The 14,545-nt window shown below is 37.5% G+C and overlaps 1 protein-coding gene across 1 annotated transcript in view; it reads left to right on the top strand.

The window, feature by feature from the left end:
- Window positions 1-623: 623 nt before the first annotated feature.
- Window positions 624-14,545, top strand: part of tg (thyroglobulin) — a gene marked incomplete at its 5' end in the record, with an annotated part of 33,988 nt that continues 20,066 nt past the window's right edge. The window contains 22 exons of the mRNA XM_084435501.1: window positions 624-708; window positions 820-928; window positions 1,028-1,125; window positions 2,020-2,208; window positions 2,407-2,566; window positions 3,303-3,409; window positions 3,703-3,846; window positions 4,356-4,538; window positions 4,940-5,977; window positions 6,908-7,504; window positions 7,619-7,852; window positions 8,167-8,304; window positions 9,080-9,157; window positions 9,289-9,389; window positions 9,511-9,631; window positions 10,108-10,311; window positions 11,266-11,469; window positions 11,610-11,755; window positions 12,804-12,960; window positions 13,075-13,239; window positions 13,587-13,736; window positions 13,970-14,134. Coding sequence (XP_084291627.1) covers window positions 624-708; window positions 820-928; window positions 1,028-1,125; window positions 2,020-2,208; window positions 2,407-2,566; window positions 3,303-3,409; window positions 3,703-3,846; window positions 4,356-4,538; window positions 4,940-5,977; window positions 6,908-7,504; window positions 7,619-7,852; window positions 8,167-8,304; window positions 9,080-9,157; window positions 9,289-9,389; window positions 9,511-9,631; window positions 10,108-10,311; window positions 11,266-11,469; window positions 11,610-11,755; window positions 12,804-12,960; window positions 13,075-13,239; window positions 13,587-13,736; window positions 13,970-14,134 — 4,573 coding nt within the window. The remainder of the gene's footprint in view (window positions 709-819; window positions 929-1,027; window positions 1,126-2,019; window positions 2,209-2,406; window positions 2,567-3,302; window positions 3,410-3,702; window positions 3,847-4,355; window positions 4,539-4,939; window positions 5,978-6,907; window positions 7,505-7,618; window positions 7,853-8,166; window positions 8,305-9,079; window positions 9,158-9,288; window positions 9,390-9,510; window positions 9,632-10,107; window positions 10,312-11,265; window positions 11,470-11,609; window positions 11,756-12,803; window positions 12,961-13,074; window positions 13,240-13,586; window positions 13,737-13,969; window positions 14,135-14,545) is intronic.

Below are 14,545 nucleotides of genomic sequence, written 5' to 3'. Positions count from 1 at the left end.
TAAGGCATAAAAGGATGATACTTGAAAATGCCAGTTTAATCTCAATTTCTATTAATCTGTACAAAGTGTGTTTTAGAACTTAGATTTAAAACTTGAAGTTTCTTTTGATGAAAATACCAGCTGTACATTTAAAGAGTTTATTTAAAGACCCGATGTAATTATCTGTATGTACGACTTCATTAAAAAAATATTCTCAATTTTTTGTGTATCTTGATTCAAGATAAGTTTACTCTGCCTTATAAACCGTCTGTATCATGTGTGAATTTGAGTTCTTTAAAAGAGTATTTTCTTTTTTGTTTAAATATGAGGGCAACAACATAAAAGAAGTAACAACGCACAGCTCTTTATAACTCTGTTGTAAGTGGTTTTCAGAAGACTGATGAAGCTGTTTCTCCTTGAAGCACTCTCAACAGTTCAAGCTTGGCTGCTCACTTTACAATGTCCAGAATGTTCTTATTCACCACCAGGTACTTTAACCAGTTTGGAGAGGTTAGTGTTTTGATAGACACATTTGTAAAACAACAGAATGCTGAACCGGTATGACAGTGCACATCTTGGCTATGGTATAAAAGATGCTGCCGTTTCGTAGCATTCACTAGGAGAGTTCTTGCATCCTAGAGAAGATGCAGAACATGGAAGAGATGACACTCTTTTGTCTAACTGCCACACTGCTTAGCACCTTCTCTCTGACATGTGGAAAGATTTCAGGTGAGTGTCTGGTTTAATCACAACAACACCTTTATGTTAACTGTCTGGGAGCTGTATTTTTATGGACTAGGAAATTCATCCACCTATTAATAATTTTTTTTTTACTTTTAGAGTACCAGCTGGAGACAGAGAGTCTGAGTCAATGTGAGCAGCTCAGGTTTGTCAGTGCAGCTCAGGAACATGAGCACATCCCCCAGTGCTCTGAGGATGGCCGCTTCAGGTGCACTAACTGGACCGATGCTGTATATATCATCATATAAATGTACCATGGTATTTCCATTTTGTTTGTGAAAGTCTGAAAAAAAATCCATTCTTGTAGGCATGTTCAGTGTAATCGTGGAGGTGGTGAATGTTGGTGCGTGAATGCAGAGGGACTTAAGATACCTGGGAGTCGACAAAATGGATCCACTGTTCATTGTAAGCCCTTCTTCATACTTCAACTTGACAACATGTTTACTTGCATTTGGGGGCCTTAAACTCTGATGTAAGACATGAATAAATATCAGTTGTTTATTTTAATTTCTTACATTTTTATTTTTCTATAATAAACATATTATTTGATTGAATGCCAGTCACATTTCTATGTTTACACTAGCGTTCAAAAGTTTGGTGTCAGTAAGAACTTATTTTAGCTTCTATTTTTGCAAGATTGTTACATTGATTGATACTTTTATGAAGCAAGGATGCAGTAAAATGATTTGAAAAAGTAAAGGCTTTTACATTTGTTACAAAAAAACCCTACTTGAATAGGCAGTTCAATAGAACAGCATAAAAAATTAAGCATTTAGCCGCACTTCTCAATATTTATGAAAAGAAATGTTTCTTGAGCAGCAAAATCATATTCGAATGATTTCTGAAGCATAATGTGACACTGAAGACTGGAGTAATGATGCTAAAAATTCAGCTTTGCAATCACAGGAATAAATGATTATATTTTTAAATATATTAAAATAGAAAATAAATTGTAATAATAATTCACAATATTACTGTTTTTACTGTATTTTTGATCAAATTAATGCAGCTTTGGTTAGCATAAGAGACTTCATTCAAAAACATTTAAATAATCCTTTTGGCCCTAAACTTTTAAACGGTAGTGTATTTGCTTGGTGTCATAATCCTAATGTCATAATCATAATCCTTGTGCAACCACTTAAGATCACAAGTCGACAACAGAGATATGCTGTTAATATTAAGCATGATTAACATATTTAAGATAATGTTTACATAAGGATATAGTATAATCATAAGTTATATGTTTCCATTGAATCATTTTAATTTCAATGAATTGACCGCACTCTGTCCTCACTATAGGTTTGACCACATGCCAGCTCCAGAGACAACAGGCACTGCAGACTGGAGACGCAACCCTGGTGCCAGTGTGTTTGGACTCAGGTGAGTACGAGCAAGTGCAGTGTGATGCGTCCCGTGACCAGTGCTGGTGTGTGGACCAAGAAGGCATGGAGATCTACGGAACCAGGCAAAATGGAAAACTCTTAAAGTGTGAGTTCACTTATTCAGTTGATTCCCTAGATGCATTAGTTGAACAGTTTAGATGAGTCTCTAAATGAAAGATCAAGAGTTTTATCTGCTTATGTATTTTCATAGCTATTTTAAGCCTGACTCTTAAATTGCTGGATGATGCTTAAATGGATACTATTAGTGATCAGATGTAAAATGATTCTAAACCCTTGACCCTAGGTCCTGGTGTTTGTGAGGTGAGACAGCGGCGACTCCTTCATGGTTTCGGAGAACCCTCTCCCCCTCAGTGCTCAGATGATGGGAGCTTCTTACCTGTGCAGTGCAAGTTTGTCAACACCTCTGACAGGATGATCTTTGATCTGTTACACACCTTTAACAGGTGAGACATGCCTTTTCTTCAAACCTTACACTACCGCTCAAAAGTTTTTCTTTTCATTATTTTGAAAGAAGTCTTGTAAACTCACCAAGGCTGCTTTTATTTGATCAAAAATACAGGAAAAACAGTTATATTGTGAAATATTACAATTTAAATGAGTGTTTTCTATTTTAATATATTTTGAAATGTAATTTATTCCTGTGATGGCAAAGCTGAATTTTCAGCATCATTACTCGAGTCTTCAGTGTCACATGATCCTTCAGAAATCATTCTAATATGCTGATTTGGTGCTCAAAATGTTTCTTGTTATTATCAGTGTTGAAAACATTTGTGGTTCTTAATATTTTTGTGGAAACCATGATACATTTTAGTACTCTTTGCTGTATTTAAAGTTCAAACAGCATATATATATATCATACATATCATCTTGCTGAATAAATGTTCATTTCTTTAAAATAATAAATACAAATCTTACTGACCCCAACTTGTTAAATAAGGATTATTTTCTCATATGAAATTGTCATTTAATTGAATAAAGATTCCCTTCTGAAAGCTCTTTTAGTGAAGGGCTATACATTTGCATCTGGGAAACCAGCCCAAGCATGCATGTTTTACCACTAGACAGCAGTATTGTGTCAGATAGAGGAAGCATTTGTAACTGTTTTCCCTTTTCCTAATTTTCCTGTTTTCTTTAGTTTAAAATACATCTACTCCAAGTGACTTTTCTTTTCATCAACAGAGACCCAGAAGTGTTCCAGACCTTTAGTGTTTTCAGAAAGGCCTACCCAGAGCTATCTAGTTATTGTTTCTGTGCAGACAGTCGTGGAAGAGAGATGCCAAGCACAGGTGATACACACTTCTTCCTTTACATTTCAGGTTACAGAACTGGGCCAAAAGTTTAAACCCTGCAAGGAGTGATCCATAAACTATCACCATTGTGCTTTCGCAAAGCAGTGACCTCTGTTTGCTCCTGGGCACCATAAGTGAACCATAAATCAAATTGTATTAAAGCATCACCTAAATGTCAAGTGGTGCTATGATTTTGTGTTGTCATTCAAGGATTAGTTTGGCCTGATCAAGTTGTGACATTTTGTGTGCTGTATTATAAAGATGAATTGTTTTGATTGTGGTTTGTCTAGGTGTGGAGCTGCTTTTGGATGAGGTGTATGACACAGCGTTTTCAGACCTGACTGCAGGAAGTGCATTTGCACAGTCAAACATGTATCGAATCCTACAGCGCCGCTACCTTGCTGTCCAGCTGGCCGTCAGCGGGAAATTTAGATGTATGCAACATTTTGTTGAAAAGGAAAGCAACTATAATGATGGTCATGCACTGTAAAAATCATTTTCTTAATCTGTTTTTTTTTTTTTGCATTGGTTTCCAGTAAAAATATGTAAATATCATTAAAGATAAGCATTTTTGCTTCTCCGGTCAATTTAAGATGTTAGTTTTTATTAGGTTTAAGTTATTTTTTTTTTCATTTGCAAATAGTATTTTCTTGATTTAAACATAAACTTAATTACATTTTGTCATATTATGCTTTAACAATAACAATTTGCCCCCACCCACAATTTTGCCATTATAAAATAAACTTAAATGTTTTGTTTGTGGTGACTAAATAAACATTAATTTCATGTAAATGCAAGCATAGAATATGAAAAACAATAAAATAATACTATACAGGCAGTGCAGGAATAAAATTGACCTCTTAGCATTTCTAACACTTGCTACATCTGTATAATAATACAGGTACTCAACCCAACAGTGCCCAACTCTTTTTGTATTTATAAGGTCCCACCCCATGCGAGAGTGAACGGGCCGCAGCTACTCAGGCTGGTGATTCCTTTGTACCCTCCTGTACTGATAGTGGAGTGTATGTGCCAACCCAGTGTCAGTCTGGTGGCCAGTGCTGGTGTGTGGATGCTGATGGCAAAGAGATCTTTGGCACACGGCAGTATGGACTACCAAAATGTAGTGAGTTTGGCCTTAATTGCATTTGTGTGTATTTCACAGTATATTCCATACTTATGTGCCATGATGCCTATTCAGCATCTCTGGTAACAATAAATCTTGATTTTATCAATCAATAACATTAATGAGTTGGTAGTCAAATAGTACATATGTAAAAATACATCTGTAAACACATTGTGAACTACTCGAATTAATCCAATCTAGCATTAGAAATTCATGCTTTAATTGTACATTTATTCTATAATAATAGTGATCTTTAAGCTTTTAAATGATTTTACCTGCCAAGGGACTGATGAAGCAAAATCTAATCTTTGAGTTCTGAGAGTTTATGGTTTAGCGGTCCCTTAACATTAAGTTGAATGGCGTTTGTGCACTGACTAATGCTGTTTCTCTTGTTTGTTTAGGCACTGGAGTGAAAGACTGCCTGTCTGAGAGGAGACAAGCCCTCTCCAGGCTTTTTCATGGCCCAGCTGGAGACTTCAGCAAGAGCAATGTGTTCTCCGTTTCCAAAGACAGCCTCTCTTTTCTTGGTACTTGCAGTCCTGAATTCCAGGAGCTTTTGGCCAACTCTGGTCTTCTGCAGTCGTTGCCAGAGTTGGAGCGTCCAAATGTCAGAGAAATCCTGGCAGAGCTCCTTCAAGGGATGTTTCCTTCTGGGGTTCTTGCCCTAAAAGCTATTGCTCTTGCCCCGAATCCCAAGAGACTCCAGGAGAATCTCTTTGGAGGAAAATTCCTGAAGAATGCTGGCAATTTCAACTTCACTGGCAATGTTGGAAACAGTGGTACATTGAGTTTCAGTCAAGTTTTTAGTCAAGTTGGTCTGATGCAGGCCGGGACCGGCTTGATGCAGTTGGCCAAGACCTTCGCAGACGATTCTGCCAGTCTTAATATAGACCAGGAGATTTCTGATGCATTTGGTCGTTCTGTAAACCTGAAAATCAACCGAGATATGATTAAACTTGTTTCAATGGCTCTTGAGAATGAGCAGTTTCTCACTACCCTTCGAGAGGCCATCAAACAGCTGAAGGCAAATGAAAGCACCCAGTTGGGTCAACTGTTTCGTGCAATTTTCCAGAAATCAGATGTTTGTAAGTCTGTGACTTCCACCTTGACTTCATACATACCCCAGTGCACTGAGAATGGACTATACCAAGAAGTTCAGTGTCAGGGCACAGAGTGTTGGTGTGTGGACTCTCGTGGTCTGGAGATAACAGGTTCTCGCACTACTGGGTCCAGACCGAGATGCTCATCCCAGTGTGAGAAAGAACGTAAGATGGCTATTGCAGTCAAAGCCAGTAGTTCTGCAGGATCTGAGGTCTTCATTCCTAAATGTGAGACTGATGGTGCTTACGTAGCAAGACAGTGCCTTGGCAAAAGTTGTTTCTGCGTGGACCGATCTGGAACAAAACTCAGCATTCAGAGTTCAGGAAGCTCTCTTCAATGTGAGTCTGAACACTAAACACAGATGATTAATTACAGAGCTATGTTCATTCATTTAATTAAACACACATTAAATGATCTGGCTCATATGTAATAGACAACCAGCCAAAATGTATGCATTATAGAGACATCTTGTTTTATGGAGCTTAGGTGCTTTCAATTTTGCAAGGCTTCTTCTCAAGGGTTTGCTATTTGCTTTTTATTTATTTTACTCTCAAAATTGTCAGTGTACTTTTTAAGATGAATGTGGAACACATTTCATAGTCAGCCTTATGTAACCTACACTGGTAAAAATGTTTACCTGTTGGGGTACAGTAGCTTGTCACTGAGGAAGTACCCTTAAAGGGACAACTTTGTACCTTATCTACCACTAAAAGGTGCATAATTGTACCTTAGAGTACTACTACCTTTTAGGGATAATGTTGTTGTTGGTACAATGTTGTCTCTTGAAGGGTACTGTCCCAATGACTCTCTGAAAGTGTATAAAAGCGAATTTCTGTCTCAGAGTTCATTGTGGCACTATGTAGAAATTGTGACTTATTTTCCATAATTGTGACTTTATACTCCATTCCTGTAGTTCAGAATGTAGAGGATAAACTATCTGCCAAATGCATAAATATAAATGTTATATCTTGCAATTGTGATCTCATAATTGCAGCTTTAATCTCATAATTGACTCTTTAGTTCTCAGAATTGCGACTTTATTTCTCAGATTTACATAATGAACTACATAATGGCTGCAGAAACCGGAAATGCACCATAATGCCATGCAGTTTATTGACAACAAAAGCCCTTTGCTATACAGAAATGGCATCATATTAACACTGATTATACAAATCTGAAATGAACAACTTGGATTGACATGTTAACATTATGTTTTATGATTTAAAATATGTTGTGATTTGATATTATCCTCTATTGATCTTCCAAAGGTCCAACAAGCTGCCAGGCTACAGCGATCCAGAAATTCCTGTCCACAATCCGCTCTGTTCTCACAGATCCATCTTCTGTAACCCAGCTTTCTGAAGTGTACATTCCTCGTTGTGCATATGATGGCAGCTGGAACCAGATCCAGTGCGATGGACCTCCAGAACAAGTGAATGAGTTCTACCGTGAGTGGGTTCAGATCATAAATTCTGGACAAGACCTGCCCGTCTCAGAACTTCTTGGAATTCTGCGAGCCTATGCAAGAAACACAGAAGCAATGGCGTCATTCCGAGCCTTAGTATCTGAATTGTTCAAGGCTGGGCACCACAGAATATTCCCTGTCCTGGCGAGATTTGAGAAGTTCTCTGATGTTCCATCTGACTTGTTAGAAGGGAGCGTTGAGGCCAATTATGGACCATCAGTTTTTCTGAACCCGTTATCTTTCTGGAGACTGATCAGAAGAGAAGATACTGGTTATCCAGGTCCGCTATCAGACTTCAGTGTTCCTCTTGGGAGCTTTCACCTGCGTCAATGCTGGTGCGTTAACCCTCAAGGAGACATGCTAGCAGATAGCAAGGCTCCTGTTGGACAAATTCCCAAATGTGAGTTATACACAATAGTAATTAATATGTGTAGTGGCATTACTATCTGCTCAAGTTTTGCTTTATAATCTATTTAAATCATCTTCATAATATCTCATTTGTGTGTCTCTTCAGGTCCAGGTCCATGCTCTATGGTTCAAAGCCAGGTCTCTGAGTTCCAGAAGCAGACTGAGGAGCTAATCTTTGCTTCAAACAACTCGCATGTGCCTGTGGGTTACGGTTTCCTCCTGGCTGAGAGTGTCTATCTGAGCCCTGTGGAGTTGGAGCAGACACGGTCCTCAAAGATCCCCATCACTCAAACTCTGCTGAGCAACATCAACTCAGCATTGAGACTCGCAGCTCATTCCAGTACAGTCTTTTGTTTTATCTGTCTCAAAATGAAAGTTAAAAGATGCTGCAGAAGAAAGTAATGCTTGAGAAAACCCTGGAAATGAAGTGTCCCAAATGATTCACTATACACTATGCATTTATACACTATACTTATGCACTATGTACTCAACTGTGTAGTGTATGAATTTTAAAAGGTTATTTTGTCATTCAACAAGTCTGATAGCCCCTCCCCCTTCTGCTATGTAATTAAACATTCCACACTTTGTTTCTTTGGTTATTTGCTATAAAGCTCTACCCACACTTATATTAAATATGCTTTCGCTTCTCGACAGCCCTACATTTCTACTGGCAGAGCAGAATGATGGCCAGTGACAAAGACAGACAAAGTTTAATGCTGGGGTACCAGCCCTACATCCCACAGTGTGATGCTTATGGCCAGTGGCTGCCCAATCAGTGCCACCAAAGCACAGGTGAGACCATACTCCGGTACTTCTTACTTCATATAAACAGCTTGGCACATACACTACAGTTTAAAAGTTTAGGGTCGGTAAGATGTTTTAATGTTTTTGCAAGTCTATTATGCTCTCCAATGCTTTTTATTATTTTGATTAAAAAGAAATACAGTAAAAACAGAAATATTGTGAAATATTATTACAATTTAAAATAACTGGATTCTATTTTATTTATTTTAAAATGTAATTTATTCCTGTGAGGGCAAAGCTGAATTTTCAGCATCATTAGTCCAGTCTTCAGTGTCACATGATCCTTCAGAAATCATTCTGAATATGCTGTTTTGTTAAATTTGGATAGTTTTCTTCTAAAAAGACAAAAAATTCAGGTGGAGAGAAAACTTTTTCTTTACCTTGACATGTTTCGACTGCAACCTGCAGTCTTCCTCAGAAGCGTCATCTGACAGCTGTGACGTGTCGTTTATCAGCTGTTATTTCCTGGGTGTGGGTGTGTGCTGTTTTGTTGCTCAAGATAAAGTTCTTATCATATTTTTTTAATTTCATTTCAGGCCTCTTTGTCTAGAAAGTAAAAAAACCCAGCATTTATTTGAAATAGTTTTTTTTGTTACAATGTAGAAGTCTTTACTGTCATTTTTTAAATCAATTTATTGCATACTTGAATAAAAATATGAATTTCTTTAAAAAAAAAATCTTACTGATACTTCTGCCAAAAGAAAACATTGAAATATTTATTTATGGATAATTTTCATGTTTTTTTTTCTGTCTGATATCATAGGTCACTGTTGGTGTGTTGATGAGGAGGGCAGATACATCACAGGCTCTCTGATGTCTCGTTCTGCGGCCCCTCAGCAGTGTAAGAGTCCAATCTCATGTTTTTCTCAAATCTTTTCAATAATAATCAAGGTTGTTAGGGTGAACTGCTAGTTTTACTTATGGGTTTTATCATTTAACCTGTAAGCTGACTTGTAATAATTTGTCTCCCAGGTCAAACTACATGCCAAAGGCTCCAAAGTCATTTCTTGCTTTCTGATTGGATGCAAACAAGCTCTAATATCACTTTCACATATAGCCCCTCATGTGAGGAGGTAAGGCCTTCTTTTTGTGGTTATTTAGGTTGTACTGTACATAAAGTACATTCAATAATAACTACTGAAGGTTTGCATTTCATGTGTATCTGTCTCATTGTTTGTGTGCACATATCTGTAGGATGGTGAGTTTTCAGTACTCCAGAAGACCAGTTCAGGCCATTCGCGGGGGTTGTGCGTGAGTCCAATAACCGGACAAGTCATCCAACCCGCCATCGCCGATCCCTCTGGAAACCTGCAATGTAATCCATCCATCCATCCATCCATGATTTTCGATCATCAACTTGACTGTAACCTACCCATAAAACCTTAGGGAATAAAGGGTGATAGGAATTTAGTTTCAATGAATGAGCTGCATGTTTTTCAAGTTAAAAAATGCATCTAAAAAAAGCCCTGTGTTCAACAGCCCTTCATCATTGTAGTGTACATTTCACATAATATTTTAAGTATTATAAATATTTATTCTTTTTTTATATATAAATATAACCTAAAAAAAACTATGCTCAAAATGAATATATAGTTCATAGAAATGCTACCCTGTACATCTTAACATATGGGGTCATGACCACAGGATTTTTGCCTAAGCCAAAAAACTATTCCTAACATCTGATTGGTTGATAAGAATGATGTTCCAGCACCAACATTAAGTACCGTGTCTAGTAGCAAGGTGTTGAGAAATGTACCACGTCAGACCTTTGTATTATTTTGTGTGTTGTAGGTCCAGGTTGGTGTTCTCTACAGAAGACTCTGGCATTGCAGAGAGAGGTCGGTGTGGGTTATGAGCCTGAATGTGTGCAGGACGGGCAGCGGTTCTTACCCCTGCAGTGTGACCTGTCCGACTGTTGGTGTGTTTCTCAAAGCGGAAAGGAGCTGCCGAAAACACGGACCTCTCGCAGCACAGGACAAACCCCAGCCTGTGATAGTAAGTGAATTAGGTCACACTTTGCATTTCTTTAAAGTCGGCATGAAATGGAGGTTGCGATAGTCTTTTCTTCCCTATTGTTAAATGTATACACAAGTGAAACGGCTTCTCAAACGGGGACAAAATGTAGGGTGGTACTTTATTTTGTCAATTGGGAATTGATTGGATAGTTGTGGTTTGTTATTGCTGTGATTTCATGTGAGTGACAGGTTGTCCTGCCCTCTAACAGGTAAATGTCATCAGAGAAGAGAAGGGATGTCACTGTTATTTTGATTAAAGCTTGCGAATGAAGATAGATAAATAAAAATATAACGTGCATGGATACAGTACCTGTCAACTACCTGCGTTTATTTCACCAAAAATGCAGTAAAAACAGTAATATTGTGAAATGTTATAACAGATTTTCTATTTGAATATATTTTAAAATGTAATTTATTCTGGTGATGGCAAAGCTGAATTTTCACTATCATTACTCCAGTCACATGATGCTTCAGAAATCATTCTAATTTGCTGATTTGGTGCTCAAGTAACATTTCTTATTATTATCAATATTGAAAACAGTTGTGCTGCTTAACATTTTTGTGGAAATGGTTATATTTTTTTCAGGATTTTTTTGATGAATAAAAAGTTAAACGAACAGTATTTATTTGCATTTATAAATAGTAATATTTTGTAAAATGATAAATGTCTTTGTCATTGTCACTCTAGATCAATTTAATGCATCCTTGATGAATAAAATAGTTATTTTCTGTCTTTTTATTAGTCTTACCACAAATGTTTGAATGGTATCATTCAAAAATGTAAAAAAAATTAAATAATAATATATAAATGTTTCTTATGCTTGTGCAACATGAATTTCCCTTATTTGTTTCCCTTTTCAGTTGATTTTGTTGACTTCAGTTTTGGCATATGCTTGTAGCAACATGAATTTCCCTTATTTGTTTCCCTTTTCAGTTCCTGAGTGCTCCCTTCCATACGGAGACATTTCCCATGGTGCCATTCTTTGTAGCACTGCGAATGTTGCGGGCCAGCAGACACAGCGCTGTGAGCTGTTCTGTGACCAAGGTTATGTCAACACCCTTCCTGTCGCCAGCTTCCTGTGTGATCCGCAGGCGAAAAACTGGCTTGATGATGCTCCACTGTCTTACGCCTGCCAAAGTAAAGGCCACACACACAATGTTCTATTTACCTGTTAAAATGCTCACAGGTTGTTGCAGTGTTTGCTTTTGGGATTTGTCTTTCTATGAAGTCTTGTTGCTCTAATTACTGAACGTCTGTGTGGTTATGATGTCAATCAGAGCCTCAGGTTTTGCAGACAGTGCAGGTGTCCTTAGAGCTACAGATGTTCCTGGCTGAGGGCCAAAAGAGTTGCAATGTGTTGAGTGTTGAGCTACAGGCTGCTTTGCTGCGAGACATGAGAGCTACAGGTCTCTGCAGCTTACAGGTACAATACACACAGTCTGCTTTGAGATATATCATATATATTCATGTATAAAAACACATTTTTAATGTGTGACAAAAAAATAAGCATAATATAATAAAGAGAACACATTTTACACTTTATTTTAAGGTGTCCTTGTTACAGTGTAACTTTACATTTAAGTATGGAGTAATATTAATTAACATGTACTTACTGTACAATTAGGGCTAGAGTTAGAGTTTGGTTTAGGGTTAGTAGCATGCAATTATGCATAATTTACTGTTATTACTACAGTAAGTATATGTAACAAGAGTTACCACAACATTTTTTTAAATCAAATAACTGGCTTTTATTTTGTCATACTCCTAAAGCCAAAGTCTGCAGTGTATGTTTTTATCTACCCATTATTAATGTGTGTAATATTAAATGAGTTAACCTTTAAAATGATTATCAAACACATTAAACTTATAGTTAAAACTATGGCTGTCATTAGAATAAAAATACCATGATTATTAGTAAATATGGCAAAATGGTTGTAATATCAAATACAAAAAAATCGAATAATATAAATGTTTAAAAATAAATATTTTGTCTTAAATTTTCCATAGACCCCCTGGGTTTTACAGAGCCCTTAAGGGGACATGGTCATAGACAAAAAATATGAGAGGAAAGTTTGCAGAAGTTTTGCTCTCCCCTGAGAAACTTTGTATTTGCTTGCCAAACTTCTGCATTCTTTGCCAGTGAATGCAAACGTTTGTGGGAACACAAAACTTTTGGAGCGAACGCAAAATTTCTTGAGAAACAAAAGACCTTTGCAAATAAACGCAAAACATTTGTAATATAATTTTTCCTCACATCTCATATTTTTATCATCACCATTTTCCTTTAGAGACTTTGTAGGGGATTCTAACACTAATACTAGTTTGGATGGACAAGTAAATTGTTACTTAGCCTACAATATTAGATAAATTATTCAATATGTAGGTAACTTTGGCCTACAATAGAACATCTACAAATTGTGTAGATCTCTAAAACATACAACTTCTTTTGAATACTTGTTTATGTGTCTTAGCTGACCTCATCCGGCCAGACCAGCTCTGTTGCAGTCTGTGACGAGTCATCTGTGTCTCTTGAGTGTTTGACTGACAAGGAGGTCACTGTGCGCATCACCTTTAGGGCCCGCCTCTCTGACCTGCCAATAACATCTCTCCCTGATCTTCATGATATTGGTGAGAGCAGCCTTTCAAATGTTTAATTTCACACTCACATTACTCTGAATCATTGATGTGTTTTATTATTCCATGTACTTTTCTTTCTAAATATTCCATGTTTATTTTTTCCAGATATAGCACTTAGTGAAGAGAGACTGCTAAACAGTATGAAGGCATTAATCCGAAGTGGGTCATACCTGTCCATCTTCCTCTCTGACGGTTCTCTCGCTTTCTCTAGTCCTCCCTCATTCAGCTGCATGGCTGGCTATAAGCGGCTCCCACAATCCACTGGGTGTGGTAGGTTGGCTTCTGTGCCATTTGGTCGTCTTAATGACAGACTGGCCTGTATACCATAAAAGAAAATGGCTTTACTTGTGTTTCTGAATTTGCTATAAAGTTCTATAACTGATGCACATTTTAGCTTAACGGCATGTACGAAAATAGAAATGTGGTGTGCAAAAATGTGTAAATGTATTTGTGAAGGTTTATGTAATGTTTCAAACTGCACACAACTTCTTCTCTATTATTAATCTTCCCTTCTGTATCTGTCAAACTTTCTCTTCTTTTTCCACTCTGCACCATCCTTACTCATGCTCAATCACTCTGCTTATTGTGTGCTTGTTTTTATCCTCTCTCACGCACAGTGTTGTGTCCAGCTGGTTCATTTTCCAGTGGTGGTGTGTGTACTCCGTGTCCACGTGATACATTTCAAGAGGAAGAAGGGCAGGTCTTCTGCTCTCCCTGCCCTGCTGGAACATCCACTGTGGCCCAGGGAGCCTTCAGTGCTTCTCATTGTGAGTAAAGGCCAAAACAAATCAGCCCAGCCCAAGTGCCACCTGTCACACAAATTCAAGAACAGCAGGTGTAGATGGTTACAGTTATACATGACAGTTCTGTCGAAATGTAGATCATAGGTTTCAGAGGCAGAAGAGTGACCATATAGGAATATTGTTTTTTTCACTTGTGATTTTTCATGGTTTCAAATTTTGTTTTCTGTTTGTCCTCTCTCCATCTGAATACTCTCAAGGTCTTACTGAGTGCCAGCAGAGTAAACTGAGTTGTACAAATAAAGGGGATTTTCTGTCAGCCCAGGAGCACCCCGTGTCTGGCAGATGGTTGTGCGTCTCCCCACAGGGAGAGGAACTTTCTTGGACGTCTTCTGATGGTCCAATGACAGTTGAAGAGTGCAAAGGTATGTGCTACAGTCAGCGTTAAGGAGTAGAAATGCTGCAACATTTTTATACAGTGTGACTATTGATCACATTGTGAACAATTCATCCATGCATTTGTTTCATTTTTAAAAGCCTTTTTGACTTTTGATCATTTTGATTAAAATGTCATAACTCAGTTTTTCTCTCTAGTGACGTATGCTGGACATCATTTAGTCCCCTTAAACTCGCCTCCTCCTTACATTCAGATATACCTGCATCCAATCAACCAAGCCTCTAACCTACTTGAATTTTCTTTATTGATAATCCATTTTACTCAGGTGTACATAATAATACGGAAGAAAATACCTATTACTAGTTCTATTTCACTGCAACTTTAAATTCCGCTATTTGTTAGTATATTTTTGATTCAGTTACGTAGATGAATTTGTTTC

This window comes from Rutilus rutilus (assembly GCF_951802725.1).
Source record: "Rutilus rutilus genome assembly, chromosome: 17".
Taxonomy (NCBI): Eukaryota; Metazoa; Chordata; class Actinopteri; order Cypriniformes; family Leuciscidae; genus Rutilus; species Rutilus rutilus.
The sequence above is the reverse complement of the archived record's forward strand: the minus strand, read 5'-3'. Positions and strand labels throughout refer to the sequence as shown.